The 24,537-nt window shown below is 42.8% G+C and overlaps 1 protein-coding gene across 1 annotated transcript in view; it reads left to right on the top strand.

The window, feature by feature from the left end:
• Dync1li1 (dynein cytoplasmic 1 light intermediate chain 1) overlaps positions 1-23,943 on the top strand; it is a 32,914-nt gene extending 8,971 nt beyond the window's left edge. The window contains exons 3-13 of the mRNA XM_059268820.1: positions 6,481-6,597; positions 7,265-7,495; positions 10,119-10,288; positions 13,214-13,307; positions 15,889-16,024; positions 16,532-16,643; positions 18,216-18,275; positions 19,681-19,725; positions 20,375-20,495; positions 22,056-22,208; positions 23,580-23,943. Of these exons, the coding sequence (XP_059124803.1) occupies positions 6,481-6,597; positions 7,265-7,495; positions 10,119-10,288; positions 13,214-13,307; positions 15,889-16,024; positions 16,532-16,643; positions 18,216-18,275; positions 19,681-19,725; positions 20,375-20,495; positions 22,056-22,208; positions 23,580-23,692 (1,352 nt within the window). The 3' untranslated portion in view covers positions 23,693-23,943. The remainder of the gene's footprint in view (positions 1-6,480; positions 6,598-7,264; positions 7,496-10,118; positions 10,289-13,213; positions 13,308-15,888; positions 16,025-16,531; positions 16,644-18,215; positions 18,276-19,680; positions 19,726-20,374; positions 20,496-22,055; positions 22,209-23,579) is intronic.
• Positions 23,944-24,537: the final 594 nt, after the last annotated feature.

Here is a 24,537-nt window from a genome sequence, read left to right on the forward strand (position 1 = left end):
CCACATGGTGGCTCACAGTCATCTATAATGAGATCTGGTGCCCTCTTCTGGCATGCAGGCTGAACACTATATACATTTGTTTTTCTTTCTGTTGCTGGAAATCAAACCCAGTGCCTTGTGTATGCTAGGCAAGCTCTCTGCCACTGAGCTATATCCCAATTCTGTGTCTCATTATTAAATTTTTTTTTTCCAGACAGGGTTTCTCTGTGTAGCCCTGGCTGTCCTGGAACTTGCTCTGTAGACCAGGCTGGCCTTGAACTCACAGAGATCCATCTGCCTCTGCCTATAGAGTGCTGGGATTAAAAGTGTGCCACCACCAACCAGCATAAGTTTGTTTATTTATTTAATGGGTGTATATATGTGTATGCTTCTGTACTTGAGTATGTTTATGTGTGATGGGATGCCCTTCGGGGCTCCAAGACGATGTTGCGTTCCTGGAGCTGGAGTTACAAGTGGTTGAAACCACCTACAGGCAGGCTGGGAATTGAACTCTAGTCCTCTGCAAGATCAGCAAGTGCTCTTAACTGCCTAGCCATCTTTCCCTTCCCATTTCCCAGTTTTATAGAGGCCACTTACCTACTTTAAGAGTAGTATTTTAGGAAATGGAAACATGCGTGACAACATTCCTGCCATGTCATCTTTTTGCCCTGGCTTCTCAGCACTTTGGTTAGTTTTTTTTTTTTTTTTTTTTAAGACAAGGTTTCTCTGTGCAACAGCACTGGCTGTCCTGGAATTTGCTTTGTAGACCAGGCTGGCGAGAACTCATAGAAATCCACTTGCCTCTGCCTACTGAGTGCTGGGATTAAAGGTATGCTGATATCATCACATCTAGCCTTAACTAGTCTTTAAAATAGGAAAAGGGATTTGTGAAACTCACAAGAATCTGGGCTAGTACTGAGTTGATGGCACCTTTCAGTGACCACTCTACAAAGACAGAGATGAGTAGATAGTTTTGTCACACTTTCTAGGCAGTGGGGCAGTGAGCAAAACCATCAGAATACTCGGCCTTCTGCAGCTTCCAGTCGGAGACTCAGTGCAGCATGTGTGTGCTGGGGAGTTCTGTGAGAAGAGCCAGCAGAGGCGAGGTCGGTTAGCAGGCAGAGTTCCTGTTTGACTTGTTATTATTGTTGTTACTGTGGTGGTTCTAGGGATAGAACGTGCTGCCAGATTCATCTAGCTAAGTGCTCTGTCACAGAGCTACAGAGCTAGAGCCTTAGCGCTCTCTCGCTCTCTCTCTCGCTCTCTCTCTCTCTCTCTCTCTCTCTCTCTCTCTCTCTCATTAATTTGTTTTGGGGGAGAGAGAAAGTGTGTGTGTGTGTGTGTGTGTGTGTGTCTGTGTGTGTGTGTCTGTGTGTGTCTGTGTCTGTGTATACATATATGTTCATCCCCCACCCCCTGTACACAGGTGTGCATGCCCTGGCATGATGAGGAGGTCAGAAAACAACTTACAGGACTCAGTTCTCTTTTCCTTCCATCTTGTGGGTCCTAGGGACTAAACTCGGGTTGTTGGGCTTGGTGGCAAGCACCTTTACTCCTGTTGGCCATCTTAGTTTTGTTTTTGTTTTAGATAGGTCTCATTAAGTTGCCTAGGTTGATCTTGAACTCACTCTGTAATTAGGGCAAGACTTGAACTTGAAATATTCCTGCCTTAGCCTCCTGAATAGCAGTGGCTACAGACTTGTGCCACTAGGCCTGTCCCAGACTTAATCTTGCGTGAGTCTGGCTTCCTGGCTTCTGCCACACAATCTTTCTAAAATATCTAAACTGCTGGTGGCTCCCCGTCGTCTTAAGGACAGTTTAACTTTCTTAGCCTGGCATGCTGGCCTCCAGCTTGCCTCCTTGGTCTACTTTCTACATAGCCCATGCTGGTCTCAAACTTGGGATCCTACCTCACTTCACACAGTGCTGGGACTGTAGGCTGTGCCACCATGCCAAGTGTTTATTTGTCCTTGTTAGAAGGACACTCCTTTGCCTGGGTCTCTGCACTCCTTTTCTCTTCCTGAATGATTAACTCGGGTGGTTAATGAGGCCTGCAAGCTTTGGCTGCAGTGTTGCATTAGTTGCAGAGCTGTCTGACTTCAGGCATCGCTAGGCTCCTTACTTCTTAGGACAGTGACTGGGGCAGGTGGAGTTTTGTATTTTCTCTTTTGTTTTTCGAGACAAGGTTTCTCTGTATAGCCCTGGCTGTCCTGGAACTCACTCTGTAGACCAGGCTGGCCTCGAACTCACAGAGATCAACCTGGCTCTGCCTCCTAAGTGCTGGGATTAAAGGCTTGTGCCAAAACTAACACAGCTTATTATTATTTTTTTTTAATTTCTAGTTGGTGGTTTGTAGGCAGGCACAGATCTCTTAAGCTTTCCTATAGCTCTTCGAACATGGTGATTCAAATTATCTTTAGTGTGAGGATCTACTCCAGCCTCCTGAGGTGATGGATAGAAATTCTCTTCCTTATAGCTTTCAAGCAATTAAATGCTTGAAAGTTGTAAGTTAAATGCTATAATGCTATATAGAGCTAAGAGAATTTGAATCGCAAGACTAATACAGCAAACACTTTCAACATATCCCACATTGCAGCAGTTAGCTTTATTTCTAGATTTAAGCATGATGGTTTATCATGGGAATTACTGTTATTATCATAGATATTACTGTTTTTAACCTAATCTATTGTTTTGATGGCTAGTTTAATAGTATACCATAAAAGTAGCATGGAATACTCATTTAATTGCCACATTTTTTTTAATTAGGTAAAATTATACATGCTTGCTGTGCACAACATACTGTGTGGGACATATGCACCCTGGGCAATGGCTTGTCATGTCGTATGTTGCCAGTCTTGTGATGAGAAGCCTCCACATGCTCTGGGCAGTCCTCACACACGCTGCAGAATGCTGCAAGTCTTGGTGCTTACAGCAGCGCAGGAGAACCCTGATACTACTTTCCCTTCCTACCTGAGACTTTGTGATCTTTGTGATCTGTGCCTCACCAGTTCCCCAGATCCTGGGAACAAGCATTGCACACTGTGGGCTCAGTCTCTAGCTCCGTATAGAAGGGAAATTCCTGTGGTATTTGTCTTTTGTGCCTGGCTTATCTCACTTAACATTGTGTCCTCTTAGTTCATTTCATGTTTTCACAAATTTAGGATTTCTTTTATGACTCTGTAGCAATCTCCTGTATATCTATATGCTTCTTTTTATTTATTTATTTTTTAAGATTTGTTTATTATGTATACAGTGTTCTGTCTGCATATATGCCTGGACGCCAGAAGAGGGCACTAGATCTCATTAGGGATGGTTGTGAGCCACCATGTGGTTGCTGGGAATTGAACTCAGGACCTTTGGAAGAGCAGCCAGCGTTCTTAACCTCTGAGCCATCTCTCCAGTCCCTCTTTTTATTTTTTGAGGCAGGGTCTCATGTAGCCTTAACTGGCTTCAAACTCATAAAGTTGAGGTTGTTTTTCAATTTATAATCCTCCTGCCTCCAAATCCTAAATGCTGTGATTATAGATATGTACCACCATGCCTGGTTTTACTGAATTTTCTATCTATTATTCATCTCATGATGACTCTTAAGTTGGGTTTCATATCGTGGCGTTGTGGATAATGCTGCAATGAACAATGGAGTGTAAATACCTTTTCAACATGCCGATCTCATTTAATATGTATGTATGTATGTATGTATTATTTATGTGTATATGTATGTAAGTATGTATATAATGTCAAAATTCTGATAGATACTTATGGTTGTATTTACTAATAATGAGGTGTTGGAAAATGATTCATGAAAATAACCAGTCTTCAACTACAGATATAATATGGTAGTAAATGTTGTGAGGTACCTTCTTTTGCTTGTAGTATCTATAGTCTGGTTTTGAATTAACTGTGTAGGCCAGGTTAGCCTCAAGCTCTCATTACATTGCCTCAGTCTACTAAGTGCTGGGATTATAGGCATGCATGTAGCTGGAATTTTCTCCAGTCCTGCCCAGCATCATGGACCCTACAAGAAAAATCCAGCTACACAAGCATCATTACTTCTGGTGTGTATTGGTTAGTTTTTTTCTCTACTTGATACAAGCTAGAGTTGTAGCTAAAGTTTTCCTGCCTGGCCCACAATCAGGACAAATCTCTCTCACCTGCCAGTCCCACAGCCACTCAGACCCAACCAAGTAAACACAGAGACTTATATTGGGTACAAGCTGTATGGCCGTGGCAGGCTTCTTGCTAACTGTTCTTACAGCTTAAATTAATCCATTTCTATAAGTCTGTACCTTGCCACGTGGCTTGTGGCTTACCAGTATCTTCATATGCTGTTTGTCATCGTGGCGGCTGGCAGTGTCTCTCTGACTCAGCCTTCCACTTCCCAGCTTTATTCTCCTCCTTGTCCCGCCTATACTTCCTGCCTGGCCACTGGCCAATCAGTGATTTATTTATTGACCAATCAGCAACACACTTGACATACAGACCATCCCACAGCATAGAGTCATCAAAGAAGAGGGAACTTCAACTAAGAAAATGCCTCCATCAGATTGGCCTGTAGGCAAGCTGTATAACATTTTTTTGATTGATGTGGAAATCCCAACCTACTATGGATCATTCCCTCCCTGGACAGTTGGTCCTATGGTTATAAGAAAGCTACGAGGGATGGAGAGATGGTTCAAAAGTTAAAAGCACTGGCTGCTCTTGCAGAGAACCCGGGTTCAATTCCCAACATGCATACAGGCTTGCAGAGCCTGTAATTCCAGTTCCAGGGGATCTGATGCCCTCTTCTGACCTGCACAGGGCAGGCACACACATGGTGAACAGACATACATGTAGGCAAAACATTCATACAATAAAATAAAGATATAAAAAAGAAAGCAGAAAGAGCAAACCAGTAAGCAGCACTGGTCCATGGTCCCTGCTTCAGTTCCTGCTTCCAGGTTCCTGCCTTGAGTTCCTGCCCTGACTTCCCTGAATGATGACTCTAAGCTCTAAGGTGAAATACCTCTACACACCAAAGTTGTTTTTGGTCATGGTCTTTATTACAGCATTAGAAACCTAAGACACTTGGCATCTGGAATACTTTGCTTTTTTAAGCTTTAATTAGGTTTACTTTATTTTAATTTGTGTGTGTGTGTGTCTTCGTATGAGTATGTGCTGGTGCCTGTTGGATCCCACTGGGACTGGAGTTACAGATAGCTCTGAGCTGCTTGTTGTGGGTGCTGAGAACCAAACTCAGGTACACTGAGCCATCTCTCCAATAAACCCCCAGGAACACTTTGTTTTGAGTTGGATGTGCCTGTGTTGCCATTCCCTTCTCTTTTTCCTGTCTCACCTCGGTTTCCTCTTGACACCATGATTAGAAACACCAGTGAGCCCGGTGTGGTGATGCACACCCTTAATGCCAGCACTCAGGAGGCAGAGGCAGGTGGATCTCTGTGAGTTTGAGGCCAGCCTGGTCTACAGTACAAGTTCCAGGACAGCTAGGGCTATACTGAAAAACCAAAAAGGAAGGAAGGAAGGAAGGAAGGAAGGAAGGAAGAAAAAAAAAACTAATGAACAATGGACAGGTGGCCACTATCATCTTGTGTCAGCATTCAGAGAATAGAGGCAGTCATTCAGATCTACGACACAAGTGGCCTTGGCTGCTGCTGTTGCTTCATCATCTTTTCCTCCTCCCCCCCTCCTCCTCTTCCTCCTCCTCCTCCTCCTTAACATGAAAATGAAAATAGGCTAGAGAGATGGCGTAGCCATTAAGAACACTGGCTGCTATTCCAGAGGACCCCTGTTCAGTTCCCAGCACCTATGTGGCTCCTCACAACCAACCATGTGTAACTCTAGTTCCAGGGGATCTGACAGCCTTTTCTCATCTCCACTGGCACCAGGCATGAACCTTGTGCACAGACATACATGCAGGCAAAGTACCTGCATACATAAAATAAAAATAAAGTGAAGAAAAATATACAAGGTTTCACGTAGCCTAGGTTCAGACTTCGTAGCTGAGGATGACTTTGAACTTCTGAACCTTCTGCTCTACCTACTAAGTATAGGATTACAGTTGTGCACCATCATACCAGGTTTATGTGGTTGTCTTAGGGTTTTTTGCTGTGAAGAGACACCACATAATAAAAACGCTGTCTCTTTGTAGCTGAGATTCTTCAGACTGAAGTCTAAGAGGGAGCCCCTTGCTCCTTATAGATTAAACTAGGATGATGTAAATGTAGCATTTCCTGATGCCATAGCATTACACTTTGTCCCCACAGAAGACACCATTTATAGCAGAATGGAAAAGATTTACCAAGAGTGATAGCAGTACTGGGAGAAGAGAGTCTGGTATGGAGACTTCGTCTTCAATGGTGCAGCTGCCTATCTATCTTCCATCGGATTACTTTTGTGGCTGATGCCACTTGAGCTGGCTTTTCACATGGTGCCAGGAGGTGTCCTTGGTCCATATTAGAATTAAAACAGACTTTTTCTCTTCTTTTTTAAAAATTATCTATCTAGGTGAAGATGGAGCTGGAAAAACAAGCTTAATAAGAAAAATTCAGGGAATAGAGGAGTACAAGAAAGGAAGAGGCCTGGAGTATTTGTATTTAAACGTGCATGATGAAGACAGGGATGGTAAGTGTGGCTTGTGTGACACTGGCCTCCTGAAGTCAACTTGGGGGGACCCTGCTATTCTCCACTGCAGTTGGCTTTTCTCCAGTTTGTCATTGCTCAGCAGATCTGGGATGTCACTTGGGTCAGTGAATAGTTATGTCTAGACATCTAATGATGTGAAGTTGGGTTTCAGATTGTATGGCTTTAAGCATCTTACAGCACCCTCATGTGGAATGTTAGCCCTCTCGCCATCCTTAAAAAAACAACCTCAGTTTTGAAGTTGGTTCTCCTGCACAGTGGTGATTGTTTTGTCTACCCCCTTTTCACCTCTTCCTCATTTTCCCGTAATAATGTAATCATCCCCATAGTTGTTTTCATTTGCTCAGTCTTTCTTTCTTCTATAGGCCATTGTCCTTTTTGTGTAATTTCTTGAGTATGTACATCTCTATCTGCTGATGGTAAAATGTGAACTTGGTATGTAATGTCTTGTCCTTGATTAAGGAATAGGAAATAGAGAAGGGGTGCTCTGTCCTATAGTTACCTGTTACATCATTTTAGGCCTTTCTGAATTGCCATACTTGACCCAAATAGTTGAACTTTGTCGATTATAACAGACATCTCTTGTGGATAATGAAATGACTTAATAGTGCTGCTAGAAGAAATGGTGTGGATTCTTTTGTCTTTATAGATCAAACGAGATGTAATGTATGGATCTTGGATGGAGACCTGTATCACAAAGGGCTACTCAAGTTCTCCCTGGATGCTCTTTCTCTGAAGGACACTCTGGTTATACTGGTCGTTGATATGTCAAAGCCTTGGACTGCTTTGGATTCCTTACAGAAATGGGCAAGTGTGGTGAGAGAGCACGTTGACAAGCTGAAAATACCCCCTGAGGAGATGAAAGAAATGGAGCAGAAGTGTGAGTGGTCAAGAAATACTAACGTGGGCTTCTGATGGAGCTATCTTAGCTGGTTATAAAAGTCTTTTTTTTTTTTTTTTACAAACAAGATTCAGTGAAGGAAATATAGTATGACTATCATTTTGAAATTCAACTTGAATGATGCACTGACTTTTAATATTTAATATATATAATATAGTAAATTCTTTGGTAGAAGTGTGTTTTATTGCTGTGTATTCATTTTGAAAGATCATTTTTATGGCTAAAAATGTGAACCTTTCTTCAGTTGCTCACTTCCAGAGGTTTTGTGACTAGTAGTCTTATCAACTTTGTCAATATGAAAAGATGTTAACATAAATAAAAAGATGTTAAGTTGGTTTTGTTATTTATAGAGTACATTAGAGTGTTACATATATGTTTGTTTGGTTTTGGTACAGTGTCTCCCTTTGTAGCTTAGGTTGGACACAAACTTGAAATCTCCATGCTTTTCTTCCCAGTGCTGAGATTACAGGCATATGCCACATACCTGACTGTCCTAAAAGATTTTAATCTGTAGTTTTCTTTCATTGATGGTCATAGCCTGTAGAGTTGTTTCCCTCCCCTAACCCCTAATCCATGCTTGTACTAGAACTGTGTTTGCTTCTAGTTCATACTCTTGTGTGTGTTATGTGTGAGTTTGTGTAGACATGTGCATGTAGATCCCCTTTATTTTAATTTCGTGTGCATGTTTTAAGAAATGTACACATGTTGGCCGGGCGGTGGTGGCGCACGCCTTTAATCCCAGCACTCGGGAGGCAGAGCCAGGCGGATTTCTGTGAGTTTGAGGCCAGCCTGGGCTACCAAATGAGTTCCAGGAGAGGCGCAAAGCTACACAGAGAAACCCTGTCTCGAAAAACCAAAAAAAAAAAAAAGAAATGTACACATGTGATACAGATCCTTAACAGAGTCCAGGGAAAGACTTTGGATCCCCTAGAGCTGGAGTTACAACATTGTGAACTGCCCATGGTGCTGAGAACCAAATTCTGCAAGAGCAATATGTGCTTTTAAATGCTGAGCCATCTTCCCAGCCTCTCCACTTTATGTTTTGAGACAGGGTCTCTTGCTGAACATGTAGCTCACGTCTTCAGCTTGGCTAGCTTGTCTCTGCATCCCAAGTGCTTGGATTACAAGTATGTGTCACTGGGCCTAGCTTTTATATGAGTGTGAAGATCTGAACTCAGGTCCTCATGCGTGCCCAACAAGTGCTTTTCCAACTTAGGCGTCTCCCCAGCCCCTGTTAGAAACTCCTCAGTAGGTAAGGAATTGTGGACATACTTGATTAAGAGCTGTATTCATGCAGGGCATGGTTGCTCACCTATGATCCCAGGACTCAAGATGTTGAGGTGGGTTCCAGGCCAGCCTGAGCTACATAGGGAAAACCTCTTGCAAGAAAAAGAAGTACCCAGCTGAATGTGGTGGCTCATGCCTATAATCCTAGCACTCTGTAGGCTGAAGCAGGAGGATTTAAGGACATTCTGAATTATTCCCACTCAGGTTATGCTAGAAAAACAGGTGTATTCTCCCATGCTCAGTAAGCACTGTTTTTTTTTTTTTTTTAATTTAAATTAAAAAAAACCAAAAAACAGTGTATGGATGTTTTGCATGCATGTCTGTCTTTGTGCCATGTGTGTGGAATGCCTATGGAGACCAGAAGAGGGCATCAGATCCCTTGCAACTGAAGTTACAGATGATTGTGAGTCACCTTGTGGATGCTGAGAATTGAACTCAGGTCCTCTGGAAGAGCAGCCAGTGCTCTTACGTGCTGAGCCATCTCTCCAGCCCCAGCACTATGCTTGAGTTGTAGATTTTTTTTTCTACCTTATTTAGTTTTCTCTAATTCCTGCAGTGTCTGGCCTTAAAGAAGGCAGAGGGTGTAAGGTTCAGTGTGTGTGTGTGTGTGTGTGTGTGTGTGTGTGTGTGTGTGTGTGTGCGCGCGCGCGCGTGCGCGCGCACGTGTGGAGACTGTATGCAGGATACACACTAAATACAATCAGTTGTATTTTTTACTTGTGTGTGTGGATCCAGGTGCAAGTGCTTGTGGAGGTCAGAGGTCAGAGAACAATTGGTAGGAGTTGGTTCTCTCCTTCCACTTCGTGGGTCCCAGGTATCAAATTCAAATTCAGTCACCAGGTTTGGCAGCAGCTACCTTTACTACTAAGCCTTCTCTCTGGCCTCCAAAGTCCTATACAACTAACTGACCTTGCACAGAGCCCCACTGTGTAGTCATCAGTGGGGAATTGTGCTGTAAAACCAGTAATGTGAGCCAGGCGGTGGTGGTGGTGGTGGTGGTGGTGGTGCTGACCCACACCTTTAATCCCAGCACTCGGGAGGCAGAGGCAGGTGGATCTCTGTGAGTCTGAGGCCAGCCTGGGTTACAGAGTGAGTTCCAGGACAGGTGCAAAGCTACAGAGAAACCCTGTCTCCAAAAACCAAAAACAAACCAACCAAACAAAAAACCAGTAACATGGGCCCATAAAGTCAGTTTTTGTTTCTTCTCCTATGTAAGATGGTATCTAAGCCCAGAAAAAAATAGATTTAGATTGTGGCAGAAATAGTGGAGGCTCACCTTGTGCCATTTCTAAACCATCTTTACTTGGACTTGCAGTGATTAGAGACTTCCAAGAGTATGTGGAGCCAGGAGAAGACTTCCCAGCTTCCCCTCAGCGAAGAGCCACAGCTGCACAGGAGGACAGAGATGACAGCGTTGTCCTCCCCCTGGGTGCAGACACACTCACACACAACCTGGGTCTCCCAGTACTCGTGGTTTGCACAAAGGTCAGTTTGCTTCCTGGGAGTCTCGAACAGCACGCAGCTGCTTTGTTTTTGGAGTGTTAGTTTTCCTAGATGACTTTTTTTTGGGGGGGGGGGGGCCTTGAGATAGTTTCTCTGTGTAGCTTTGGAACCTGTCCTGGAACTCACTCTGTAGACCAGGCTGGCCCTGAAGTCACAGATCCATCTACCTCTGCCTCCTAGTGCTGGGATTAAAGGCGTGTGCCACCACTGTCCGGCTACAGCTGACTTTTATCACCTGTTATGTAATGTTGGTATGCCATTATTAAGAACTTGTTAGTTGTGTATTTATTAAAAGGCGCTGACAGAATCACGTTTTCAAAGTCTGTTGGCTTACTGGGCATGGTGGCATATACACCTGGATCCCAGCTTTTAGGAAGCAGGAAGCTCATGAGTTCCAGAACATGCTACATAGCTAGACCTTATCTTATACTGAATATATATTGTAATGAAAAGATACTTCTTTTGAAGTATAGCTTATCTGCTAAGCCCATTTTCTCTCCACTTAGTCCTAAGTAATGTGTTTTTACTATTTGTCCATTGTGGAATAATTGAGAAAGTGTCAGGACATAAACTGTTCTATTCCATTCCATCAAAACACAGAGCTTTGAATATGCTAGGCAAATGTTCTGCCATTGAGCCCCACTCCTAGAACTAACAGAACCCTAAAGGCCTGAAATTATTCCTGCTTTTTTTTTTTTTGTAATATTTATTTATTATATATACAGTGTTCTGCCTGCATGTGTCCTTTCAGGACAGAAGAGGGCACCAGATCTCATAACAGGTGGTTGTGAGCCACCATGTGGTTGCTGGGAATTGAACTCAGGACCTCTGGAAGAGTAGCCAGTGCTCTTAATCTCTGAGCCATCTCTCCAGCCTTATTCCTGCTTTTTATACTATGGAAAAGGTGCATATAATGAGAAGAAAGTGCAGAAATCTGCTCATCTTTGGGATAAAAATGATTAAAAACAAAACAAACCCCTAATGACCTGGCTTAAGTTTTATTTTAAATTTTATAAAACTTATCAGTAACTAAGGAGTAGGATGGAAGTCTTTAGATGAGTTAAAACCTGTTACCTGGCCGGGCGGTGGTGGTGCACATCTTTAATCCCAGTACTCGGGAGGCAGAGGCAGGCAGATCTCTGTGAGTTCGAGGCCAGCCTGGTCTCCAAAGCGAGTTCCAGGAAAGGTACAAAGCTACACAGAGAAACCCTGTCTCGAAAAACCAAAAAAAAAAAAAAAAAAAAAGAAGAAGAAAAACCAAAAACCTGTTACCTGATTTTCAAGTGGTGATTTTGGTGTAATGCGTTGTTACATCTTTTCTGTAGAACATTATTTTATATACACTGGAATCTGTGTGTAGTTCATGTTTGTTTGACCCTGGTTATTGGTAAATACATCAGTATTTTGGAACTAGAACTAAGTTCATAAAAGCATTTGTGTCTTATGTGTGTGTGAGTTTTTCTATAGTGACCAAATTGTCTGAGGACAATTTGTGGGCAGCAGCTCTCTCTTCGACCATTTGGGACCTGGGAATAGAATGCCTGATGTCAACTGGCAAGTGCCACCCCCTGAGCCACTTCAGCAGCCTCTGCACTGTCGTTCTTTAGGCTGATGTAGTTGAGTCACATTTCATCCCTTTAAGGACACACAGTCTTGGTATTCTTATATTGATATTCCAGGTTCTGTTTTGTTTTCTCCCCCCCCCCCCCACTTTTTTAAAGCTCATACGCTAAAGTATGTATATAAAGTACACCTCACGGTGTCTTAAGATTTTATGAAATACAGTGCGCCACCACGCCCGACTCAGTTAACCCTTTCTAAGGAGTGAGAGGATGCTGGGAGGTAACACATACTCTACCACTGAGCTACATCTCCAGTCCCTTATTTAGGTTAAAAGCTGTTTACTAAATTGCTGAACTTCACCAGTATGTCAACAGTATAATAAAATGTCTTTAATCATTTGAAATGTCACCCAGTAGTATTTAAAATGGTCAAGCTAGTGTTCATGATTATCTAGGAAGACTGTTCTATAATGTATGCATGTGTTACAAATCTATATATGAAATTTGATTCCAGACTGTTGCGTATAATAATTAACAATATACAGTGTTTATTTTTTTATATTCTACACTTTCTTTTTTTTAAAGATTTATTTATTTTTACGTGCATTGATGTTTTGCCTACATGTGTGTCTGTATGAGGGTGTCAGGTTCCCTAGAACTAGAGTTACAGACAGTTGTGAGCTGTCATGTGGGTGCTGGGAATTGAACCTGGGACCTCTGGAAGAGAGCCAGTGCTCTCAACCCCTGAGCTATCTCTTCAGCCCATATATTCTACACTTTGAATTTGGAAGGGTTTCAGTGAGATTATTTGGATGTCATGGTGTTTGAACATGCCTCGTGGTATTGTCCTTAGTGTTTTTCTGTAGCAAGGAAAAACTATTCTTGTTAACTGTGCAGGTGGTGTTTCACAGGCAGCCTCGCTTTGTTATGGTGAGACTGTGATGAGGTGATTGAAGCACCAGGAAAGAGGGAAGGGCCACGGGTGGAAGGGAATACATAGCTGTGTTCTGTAGAGCTGACGTCGGGTTGGATGAGCTCATTCATTTAGGAGATTGGTGGCTGAATGGCAGATGTGACAACTGGACATAAGTCTGTTGGTCTTTATTCTTTCATGTAGTGGAACTGTCTGCAGCATCCTGGCCAGATGGAGTGTAACACAGAAGCCAGTGCTGTTTAGGATGTCTCTGTTGATATTCCAGGTTCTATTAGTCGGTTACCATAGTGTACTGGTAACTTGTTATGTTCTCTTCTCAAACATTGAACTGTTGGTTGTTTACATTATCCTATTGGATTTCAGTGTTTAAAGTTACTGTAATGCCGTCTTACGATTGCTTTATATCCACAGTGTGATGCCATTAGTGTATTGGAGAAAGAGCATGACTACAGAGATGAACACTTTGATTTTATCCAGTCACACATCCGCAAGTTCTGTTTACAGTGTATCCTTTAACAGTGCCCCACAAGCAGACCCATTAGGATGACTTTAGAAAGTCTGTGAGTGTTAGTCCACCGGTCCACCTGCCAGGTCACTTACATGCAGGTGTCTGAGGTGTTCCTGTAGTGTTAAGTTTGTGCTGCGCTCTCTGCTCTGTTGAAAATATGGGAGATGGAGACAGAAGTAAATGGGAGAAAACAGACTTATTCAAAGCTGGTCCTGAGCAGGTTTGTTCTCAAGTCTCTGTCTTGGGAGAAGGGCACAGAGATACAAAGGGCTTTTATGGGACACAAAAGGTGTCCAGTGAGAGAATGAGCAGGACATCCCCAGGCTGGGGGAGGGGGTTGGCTGATTTTCTCTGGAGTTTTGGGGGGTGTGTGTGTGTGTGTGTGTGTGTGAGAGAGAGAGAGAGAGAGAGGGAGAGAGAGAGAGAGAGAGAGAGAGAGAGAGAGAGAGATATGGGCTGTACCTCTACATTCAGCTCTGGGTGGGCATCTCCCCATGAAAAAAGCCATCTGGGTCAGCATCTACAGTGTTGACTTTTTTTTTGAACAGACACATCATTTTTCTGAAGTCAGTTCATGTGAGCTGAAGAAAAAGGGTCATTACAGAAGCCTCTTTTTGTCTATAGTAGCACACTAAAGGGATGGTTCATTAAAAAACTGGGGGAAAGATTGGGAAGAGGGGCAGAACTGATGACTCTTGCCTGCTCTGTTACATGTGAAGGCAAGCATTGAAATATGTAACGTTAATTTGCCACATTGAAAGAATTGTGCTTAAGAAGGTAATTGCAGGTTGTGGTGGTTTGAGTGAGGCTGGTCCCCAGAGGCTCATCTGTTTGAATGCTGCTTCCCAGCTGTAGTGCTGGTGGAGCAGGTTAGACTGTGCGGCCTTGTTGGAGGAAGTGTGTCACTGCAGATGGCCTTGGTGTAGAGGGACAGCCTGTAACCCAAACACCTGGAGACTGACACAGGAGGGTTGAAGTTCTAGGCTAGCCTAGACTACACAGTCTGTTTCCAAAACACACACACACACACACACACACACACACACACACACACACACACACTCTCCACACATATCAACCAGCTAAACTGTAGAGAAAAAGCAAGCAAGCAAGCCCCCAACAGAGCCTAGGAACCACAGTATTTTATATTTACCTAAAATTACGTATGATACCTTTAAGTATATGCCGTAGATAGATAGATAGATAGATAGATAGATAGATAGATAGATAGATAAATGGATAGATTGATTTTAGCGTTAAAATACACACAGACTTTTTTTCTATTTTGTGCTTGTGGTAAAGGATGTGAATTGACATCCTGCTCCATCCTGCTGCTTGCTGCCATGCCTCCCTGCCATGCCAGGCTGTTCTCCCTCTGGAACTGTAAGCCAAATAAACTGTTCCTTCTATAAGTTGCCTTGGTTCTGGTGCTTTACCACAGCAACAAAAAAGCAACTAATACACAGGTATATGTGGAAAATTACAATGTAGTATATTGTCAGTTTACCTGATTGAAAACTATGCCAGGCATGGTGGAGCATGCCTGCAATCCCAGCACCTAGGAGGCTGAGACAATAGAATGGAGTTTGAGGCTAGCCTGGGCTGTATCATGAGTTCAAGGCCAGTCTGGTCTACATCCTGAAACCCTATCTCAAAATCCAAAAAGCTGTATCCATCCATCCATCCATCCATCCATCCAGTCAGTCTGTCTGTCCGTGTGTATGTGTGTGTGTGTGTGTGTGTGTGTGTGTGTGTGTGTGTGTGTGTGTGTGTTGTATTTGTCCATGCCATATATGTGTAACAGACAGGGAATGCTGGTGTCTTCTTTGTTGCTGCCCACCTTATCTTTTGAGACAGGGTTTCTTACTGAATCTGAAGATCACCAGTCAGGCTAGGCCAGCCAACAAGCTCCTGGGGTCCACCTGTCTTGGCCTCCCACATGTTTAGCTTTTAGATCCAGATGGTTGCTTGATTTGAACCTGGGTCCTCTTGCTTTCACAGGAAGCACTCTTACCCCTCATACCATCTCTTAAGGATCTCCTCCCGTTCATTCCCCTTTCAGACAAGGCATTACTATGTGATCCAGGCTGGCTGCAAACTAATGATCCTTCTGCCTCAGCCTCCTTGGTGCTGCGATTCCAGATGTGTCCTGCCATGCCCAGCATTTTCATGTGCTTTAAATATGGTAGTGGTATCATTATTGTTAAATTTACTTATAGTTCTTAGCCTCATGAAACACCTACCCTCCTAAACTAAATTATAAAAAAAAATTTATTTTCCTTATAGCACGTAAGTATTTTTTATTTTTGAAAAAAAATTTTTTTGAGACAGTCTCACATATCACAGACTGTCTTTAAACTCTCTGTATTGCTGAAGATGACTTTGAACTTCTGGTCCTCCTGCTTCTCCTTCTTCAGTGCTGGGTAATTCAGAACTTCTTGCTAAGTGTATCATCATATTAGATACCCTGGATACTTCCTCCTAAGCCACTGTGCATATGGATGTGCATGTTAAGCTGAAAACATGGTTTATGGTACCTTCATGAATCTCATGCTTTTTTCCTTAATGAGATGACTAGATGGTGCAGCGCTTATTTACACTTCAGTAAAAGAGAACAAGAACATAGACTTAGTTTATAAATACATCGTCCAGAAGCTGTATGGGTTCCCCTACAAGATCCCTGCGGTGGTGGTGGAAAAGGATGCAGTGTTTATGTAAGTGTGCTCAAGCACAGTTTATAATGTGCTGTTGCTCAGGCTCCGTGTTCCGTTTTGAGATGGGACTGGGAGGCCCTCGTGACAAGTGGGTGGGGATAGATAGTTTGTTTATAACCTGTCCGGACCTACATCTCACTGCCTTTCAGTTTACTGCCTGTCTTTTGCAAGTTCTGAGCTGTTTTAGCTAAATTGTCTGTGAGGTGCCTTTTTAGTGCATCTGTGTATTCAGCTGTTACAGTATATGATGACCGAAATGGAGTGTGGACTTGGTTTTACAGTCCTTTGTGGGAGGGGCTGCTAGAATGCGTCTCTAGCATGCATGAGGTCCCGAGATTGATCCCTGGGGCTCTAGCTCAATGGTAGAGCACTTCACTGCATGCACTAAGCTGCCACATGTCCAATCCGTAGTGCTGTGCTCCCTTAACTCCCCAAAAATGTTCCATGGGTTAAGTGAAAAAAATGATAGTGTAATTATTTGATAGTTTTATGTGCATTTCTCTCCAGTCCAGCAGGGTGGGATAATGATAAGAAAATAGGAATATTACATGAAAATTTTCAAACTTTGAAAATAGAAGATAATTTTGAAGATATCATAACCAAACCTCCTGTCCGAAAGGTAAGCTTTAGAAATGGTCTTAGTATCTAGACCTAAGCTGAGAGTTAATCTGTCATCTGTAATGTTAAGGGTACAGAAGAAGGTGTGTCACATATGCACCTGTCCCAGCAAATGTCAGCTGACTACTCAACTGCTGAACATTAGTCTTTCCCTCCTTATATTTTCATACCCTGGATCTGAATCACTTTTTAACATACTTTGGAAGCCACATGAGTGGACGTGTGGATCCTGGGCACTTAGAGTACATGGCGATTGTGGACTTGGGAGGCTACAGCTCTTCCCAGAGCCAAGGCAACGCTACAGTAGTTTCCTCCACTCTACCCATTGAGGCATACTCACCGTACTGGCTCATGGCTATCTAAAACTTCCCATTTTGTTTTAGTCTTGGCTAAGGTTTTACTTTAGGACTGTTAAATCAGGTTCCAGAAGGTACTTTTCTAAGGTATACATCATGACTTTGTATTAAGCTGTACATAGGTAATGTTCGGTAGATACAGATATAGATGTTTCTGGAAGTGACATAAAATGAATATTTACATGCAATTCTCCTCAGATTTAATGCAGCATTTTAGGAAAAAATAATATTGCTATAATAAATATTATGAACCTTCTGTCTTCTGTGTGTGGGTTGTTAAGTAGTGAGAAAAGCAAGCTCCAGTGAAAAATGAATCAGCATGTTAATTTGGTTTGGATATCTATTAAATAAATAAAAAAAAGAAAACCATACAAAAATGCTCCCCTTTTTATTTGTATATAGGCATGTGTGTTGGTGTGGGTGTATGTACACAGGAACATAGTTGCCTATAGAGGTCAGGAGAGGGCATTGGATCCCCTGGAGCTAGAGTTAGAGCGAGTTGAGTTGCTAGCTTCCCAGTGTTGGTGTTGGAAACCTAACTCAGGTCCTTTGCAGGATCAGTCCACATTCTTAACTGCTGAGCCGTCTCCCCCACCCCCCTTTTAGCCAACATGATTACGCTTTAGGCGTCCTTCTCTTTCATTCACTGCACTCGGGCACTGTTTAGGTACAAAGTACTAACAGGAAGGAGAAGGATACACATATAATAATAATAAGGTATATAACTGGGCCTGGTGGTACACACCTGTAATCCCAGCTCTTTGGAAACAGAGCTGAGAGGATTGCCACAAGTTTGAGGCCAGCCTGTACTACATAATGAGTCCCAAACCAGCCTGGACTGCAGAGTGAGATGCCGCCTTAAAACAACAACATGAGCTCTAATACATGGGTCGTGAGTGGTGATGGAAAGTGTGGAGATGAGCAGGGTGTGGTGCCACTAGAAGACTGGGCCTGAGGGTCTGCTGTAGGAGTGGCCGCTCAGACAGGAAGGGAGAGTGTCAGAGCTGGGGATACAGCTCGGTCCTGGTCACTGGTTGTGTGTAGCTTTTCAGTATAAAGCTAGCAAAATTACACACCACGCTAGGGCATCACTTATGTAAGAAGAGATAAAGTTCAAGTTCTTGAACTATCTTTCAGTTAGTCTAAGACACACAGTTATGGGTGGTGGTAGCAAAATGTATTCAACTTACTCCTTTCGTTCACCTTACTCCTTTCAGTTTGTGCATGAAAAGGAGATCATGGCAGAAGATGACCAAGTGTTTCTTATGAAGTTACAGGTATGAAGTCATATTAGGGGTGGTCTTTGTAGAATTAATTATGCAAAGATGATTTAACTTGCCTTCAAGCCCTGTGCATATCTATATGTCTATCATATCCTTAAATTTTTATTACATTATTTGTTTATTTAACGTGTATCAGGTGGGGTGAGGTGTGCATGCATGCCACTGATGATGAGTTTTGGGGGTTGGTCCTCTTGGGAATTGAATTCAGGTCATCAGGCTAGATGGCAGATGTCTTTACCCTCTTAACCATCACGCCAGAGATTGCTTTTATTTTATTTTACTTTCTAGTTTTGTGAAACAGGGTTTCTCTGTGTAGTCCTGGCTGTCCTAGGACTCACTCTGTAGACCAGGTTAGAGATGCACCTGCCTTTGCCTCCCATGTGCTGGGATTAAAGGCATGTGCCACCAACACCTAGCTGCTTTTACTTTTTTAAAAATTAAATTATTTTAATTAAAAATATTTTCTGAGGGGTTGGGGATTTAGCTCAGTGGTAGAGTGCTTGCCTAGCAAGCACAAGGCCCTGGGTTCGGTCCTCTGCTCCGGGCCAAAAAAAAAAAAAAAAAAGAAAGAAAGAAGAAAAAAAAATATTTTCTGTATATGAGTTTTTTGCTTGCACATATGTATGTGTACTATGTGTGTGCCTACTGCCCAAGGAAGTCAGAAGAGAGCTATAGGATCTCCTAGAACTGGAGTTTGGGTGGTTGTGAGCTACTGTGTGGGTGCTGGGAATTGAACCCGGGTCCTTGGAAGAGCAACTAGTATTCCTAACTGCTGAGCCACCTTCCCAGCTTCTTATTTATTTACTTACTGATTGATTGGTTGGTTGGTTGGCTTTTTGAGACAGGGTTTCTCTGTATAACAGTCCTAGCTGTCGTGGAACTTGTTTTGTAGACCAGGCTGGCCTTGAACTCACAGAGATCCACCTGCCTCTACCTTCCATTAAAGTTGGGCACTACCATCACCTGGCTAATTTATTTATTCTTGACACACGGTCTCACTGTGTAGTCCCAGCTGGCCTGGAACTCATTGTGTAGACCAGGCTAGCTTGGAACTCACAAGGATCTACCTGCCTCTTCTTGAGGGCTAGAAGTGCTGGAATTAAAGGTATATCACTATGCCTGGCCCATGGTTACTTTTAAGGTTACTGTGCATACAGATGTAAAAATTAAGATGTGGCTAGGTGCTGGTAGCACACACCTTTAATCCCAGCACTCGGGAGGCAGAGGCAGGCAGATCTCTGAGTTTGAGGCCAGCCTGGTCTACAGAATGAGTTCCAGGACAGCCAGGACTACAGAGAAACCCTGTCTTTAAAAAATAAAAAAAACTGTGTATATTGTCTTTAAAAAGACAGTAATGTAAGCTATGCATGTCTAAACTAGAATTCTTTTTTCCCCCCAGTCCCTTTTAGCAAAGCAACCACCAACTGCAGCTGGAAGGCCTGTGGTCAGTATTATAGACTTTGACAAAACTATTAATGTTCAATACATGCTGTTGTAGTTCTCTTAAACACACACACACACACACACACACACACACACACACACACAGTGTGTATGCTTCAATATAAACTTCAGTTGGTAATTCTTCTGGAATTGTGAGATGTTTTTAGAGAATCTGTACTCCTTTGTAGAACACTGAAATGTAAAAATCTCTTCCATGTTCCTTCTATACCTGTGTATTACTGTATGTCACCACACAAACTGTGTGTGTATTCTTTTACAAACCCTCAAGACAGCCTTACAGAGGAGTCCTGTTACAGAATAGTTCCACGATATAGATGGGTCATGGGACTAGGAGGACATCATGACTTCCTGATCATGCAGCTGGGAAACGAGCTCTGTCTCCCAAGCTTGTGCTCAGAGCTGCACTTCATTATCCAGTGCATTACTCCCTCTCCACTAGTGCAGTGATTGGTATCCTAAACATGATGGGTCTGTGCTGTTCCTAATAATGAGACCGAGATTATTGGCATTTTTATCAATGAGTTGTAGTGTAAAAGCTAGTAGTATAGGTAGGGATGGTAGCAGAATGTTTTTTTAATATTGTGAAGGTTTTAATTTTTAGTATTTGTACTTTTCTCATTTTTACCTAGGATGCCTCACCAAGAGTCCCTGGAGGCTCCCCTCGAACACCAAACAGATCTGTGTCATCCAATGTTGCCAGTGTGTCCCCCATCCCTGCAGGATCAAAAAAAATTGATCCGAACATGAAAGGTATAGCTCTGTCTCTTGGAGGAAGCAGTGCAGTACATTTTATAATGAATATGCTTGTCTGGAATCTACTAAAATGTTTTTCTTTTCTGTTCCATACTCCTTAGCTTTGTTTGGTAGATAGGAGCTCATAATCAGCTGTAAAAACACAGTGTCTTCTCAGTACATCACTGTGTTCATGGTGAAAGCTTTACTTATTCTCCTATGGGAGACATTGGAGAAATTAATTCTGATAGTTAATAGGTAACCTAGGGTTGGTGAAATGGTTTAGCTGGTAAAGGCACTTACCACCAACCCTGACAACCCGAGTTAAATCCCTAGAACTACCCACATGGTGGAAGGAGAGAACCACTCCTGCAAGTTGTCCTGTAACCTACACACACACACACACACACACACACACACACACACACACACACGCACACACACACTCTAAATGTAAAAAAGATTATGAAGCTCTTTTAGAAGGGAGAGGTAGCTGGTCAGTGGTGGCACATGCCTTTAACCCTAGCACTCTGGATGCAGAGGCAGGTGGATCTCTGAATGAATGAGTAAATAAGAATTTAAAAAGGGAAGGGAAAGATATATTAGCATCTAACACATATGTTTAAATGATTTTGGACCAGAGCTGCCGAGATGGCTCAGTAGTTAAGAGCACTGGCTGCTCTTGTTCAGGACTTGGGTTCAGTTCCCATTACTTGCATGGCTGCTGAGTCCAGGGGATCTGATGCCTCTTCTGATCTCTGTGGGCTCCTACACAATGTGGTCCACATGCATACATACACACACACTATAATATAAATAAAATAAAAAATACTTTTGGCCCTTTAAAATACCGCTTTAGGGCTGGCAAGATCGCTTAGCAAATAAAGTACTTGCTGCACAAGCCCAACTACCTGAGTACAGACCCTGAACACATTAAATGTGAAGAAGAGAACCAGCTCCATCAAGTTGTCTCTGGCCTACACATGTACAGTGTTGCCACATCCACTACCACCCGCACGCTCACACATAGATCTATAGATCAGACACATATGTAACTGGAGGTGGAGCTTTCTGTCCTGTAAGCCTGATTATACCCAATAGTTGCTTCCCAAATTACCACTCAGAGGCTTATATTAATTATAAATGCTTGGCTGATGGCTTAGGCTTATTACTGAGTACCTCTTAACATTTAAATTAACCCGTTTCTATTAATCTGTGTATCACCACATGACCCCTGGCTTACTGGTGCCTTCGCATCTTGCTTCATGGGCTGCTCACAGCATCTGCCCCAACTCTGCCCTTCTTCATCTCCATCTTCAGTTTGATTGTATCACCTGACCTTATTCTGCCTCACCATTGGCCAAACAGCTTTATTATCAACCGGTGAGAGCAACACATTCACAGTGTACAGAAGGACAGATAGTACACATACACAATAATAATGAATAAAATTAAGAGTAAAAATCTATCCTTGCAATTACTTTTGTGTATGAGTTGATGAAAGTATAAGTAGTTTGTAATAACTTATGAAAAAATGGAATCTTTGTTCTAAAATGCTTTTTGTTTGTTGTTTTAAAGCTGGAGCAACGAGCGAAGGTGTCCTGGCCAACTTCTTCAACAGTCTGTTGAGTAAGAAGACTGGCTCCCCTGGAGGCCCCGGGGTCGGGGGCAGTCCTGGAGGAGGGGCTGCAGGGGGAAGCACCGGCTTGCCACCCTCCGCCAAAAAGTCAGGTAGAGCTTCCTGAGCAGGGCACTGTTCTTGGAGTGTAGCCTTACTGGGTATGACGGACAGATGAAGTCACATGTGGCTTTAGAAACTGTCCCAGAATCTAATTTCAGATCATGTTCATCTCTCAGAAGAAATTCAAACTTTACATGCTTTCCAGTGTCTAGGCCGCTGGTTGCCTTGTCTGGGGCTGCTTAGCTGGCCGTCATGCCCCTGCAGTCTTAGCAGTGTGTCTCGTTCTCTGTGTTCTCAGGCTCCTTCATGTAGTGACCTGTGTCACAGCTTCCTTTCTTTCCATGGCTCAATAACACACCCTAGTGATGTGCATAAAAGCCACATTTCATTTGGCTGCTGTTTCTTCTTCCTTCTTTCTCTTTTGGCCATTTTGAATAATGTTGCTATGAATGTTAATTTTTATGTGAACTTACATTTTTAATTAGTTGGGGCAATATTTGAGACTGGAGTTCCTGGGTCTTGTCCTGATTCTATGTTAAATTTGTGTGGGGAGGTCAAAAGACAACTTTCTGGTTTCAGTTTTCTTCTATCATTTGGGTCCCAAGGACCAAACTCAGGTCATCAGTCTTGTTGGCAAGTGTCTTTACCTGCTGAGCCTTCACACCAACCTCTATATTTAAAGATTGGAGAATGGCTGGAGTCTCAGAGAGTTGGACCTGTTACCCCTCGGCAGGTTAGGAGGGCTCTGGGCCTCTGACCTCTATTCACTGCTCATTTTGAGGCAGTTCTCACTCCTCTCTCCAGATCTCCAGCTCTGCTGTTGACTGGATTGTTCACTGCCTTGTGCCCTAAAATAGAAACAGCAACCCCACATGTGAGGTTAAATGATAGCTACCAGTGCACTGCCCTCAGTTTAAAGGAGGACCTGTATTTTTAAGGATGTTTATATAATTTAGTAGGCTACATAGCATTTTTTTATTGTTGGGGTTTTTGTTTTTTTTGTTTTTTTTTTTGGAGCTGTGGATCGAACCCAGGGCATTGCGCTTGCTAGGTAAGTGCTCTAGCACTGAGCTAAATCCCCAACCCCTTTTTGGGGTTTTTTGTTTTTGTTTTTTGAGATAGGGCCTCAAACTCATTATGTAGTCGAGGTTAGCTGTGATCTTATTGCAGTTCACCTTTCTCAGCCTCCTGAGTGCTGAGATTATAGGTATGGGCCACCTTGTTTAGCTATTGTTTTCTCTTGCCACCCCCACCCCCAAGACCGGGTCTTGCTGTGGAGCCTCCTCAGCCTTGAACTCAGCAGCTGTCTGCCTTAGCCACTCAGGGCAGCCTTAGGAGAAAGTGTAAAGCCAGTGAACGCATTGGCCAGTTTTAGGGAGAAGACTGTGTCTAACTCTTGTTCTTTCTGAAATGCACTGTAGGCCAGAAGCCTGTGCTCTCAGACGTTCACGCAGAGCTAGACAGAATCACACGGAAACCTGCTTCCGTTTCTCCTACGACACCTACGTCTCCTACGGAAGGAGAAGCCTCCTGAAGATACCAAACAAAGCCATTTGTTCGTTCTTCTGGGTAACGTCAGCTTGCCTCTGCCTTTTTCCTCCAAGTTGGAATTAGGGGACTGGAAGCTTTTACAGACAAAGTTTATGTCCCTTTTTTTTTCCCCTGTGGCTGCCCATTTTGAAAAGAGGAGCGACACAGAAGAAAGACAATTTTACATTATGTAGAATAATTGTTTGCATTGCTGTTCTGCAAAAGGAAGTAATTTTGGATTTTGAAAAAAAACAATCTCAAACTGTATAAGACTGCAATAGAACTAGGTGATCCTGTTCTGTGGGCCATATAAGCCGTACAGGAGCATTTAGGGAAGGGCAGAAAAATATGTAATTTGGGCAGTTGATTAACTCAGAAGTCTAAACTTGTTTTAGGTAAGACTATTCCAATCATTTTTAAAGATACCATGTTTTTCTGAAGAACACTGATCAGCTGTCAGGTCTCACACCAACGGCAGTGTAGTCACACCTGAGGCACAGTCGTCTCACTCCGTGATTCTGAAGTCACCATCGAAAGGACGAGAACCATTGGCCAAGATGCTCCTCTAATCACGAAAGAAAGCACACCACCTGAGGGTGAGAGCTGCGGGAGTTAGGAACATGTGAAGAGAGAGCGGCTTTGCAGTTGTCTATACATATATGTATGTATGTATGTATATATGGCTCTGCCTTAATAGACTCCTTTTTGTTCGTGACTTTCAACTGTAATCAGTTAATAAAGTATTTATTCTCTGCAGTCAGGGTCAAACAACGTGTTGCCTCTTCTTATATTCCAGTTTGATTTGTCAGATAAGGAATGAAATTTGTTAGTAATTTGAACTGTTTGACT

The sequence above is a fragment of the Peromyscus eremicus genome, chromosome 7, assembly GCF_949786415.1.
Source record: "Peromyscus eremicus chromosome 7, PerEre_H2_v1, whole genome shotgun sequence".
NCBI classification, from domain to species: Eukaryota; Metazoa; Chordata; class Mammalia; order Rodentia; family Cricetidae; genus Peromyscus; species Peromyscus eremicus.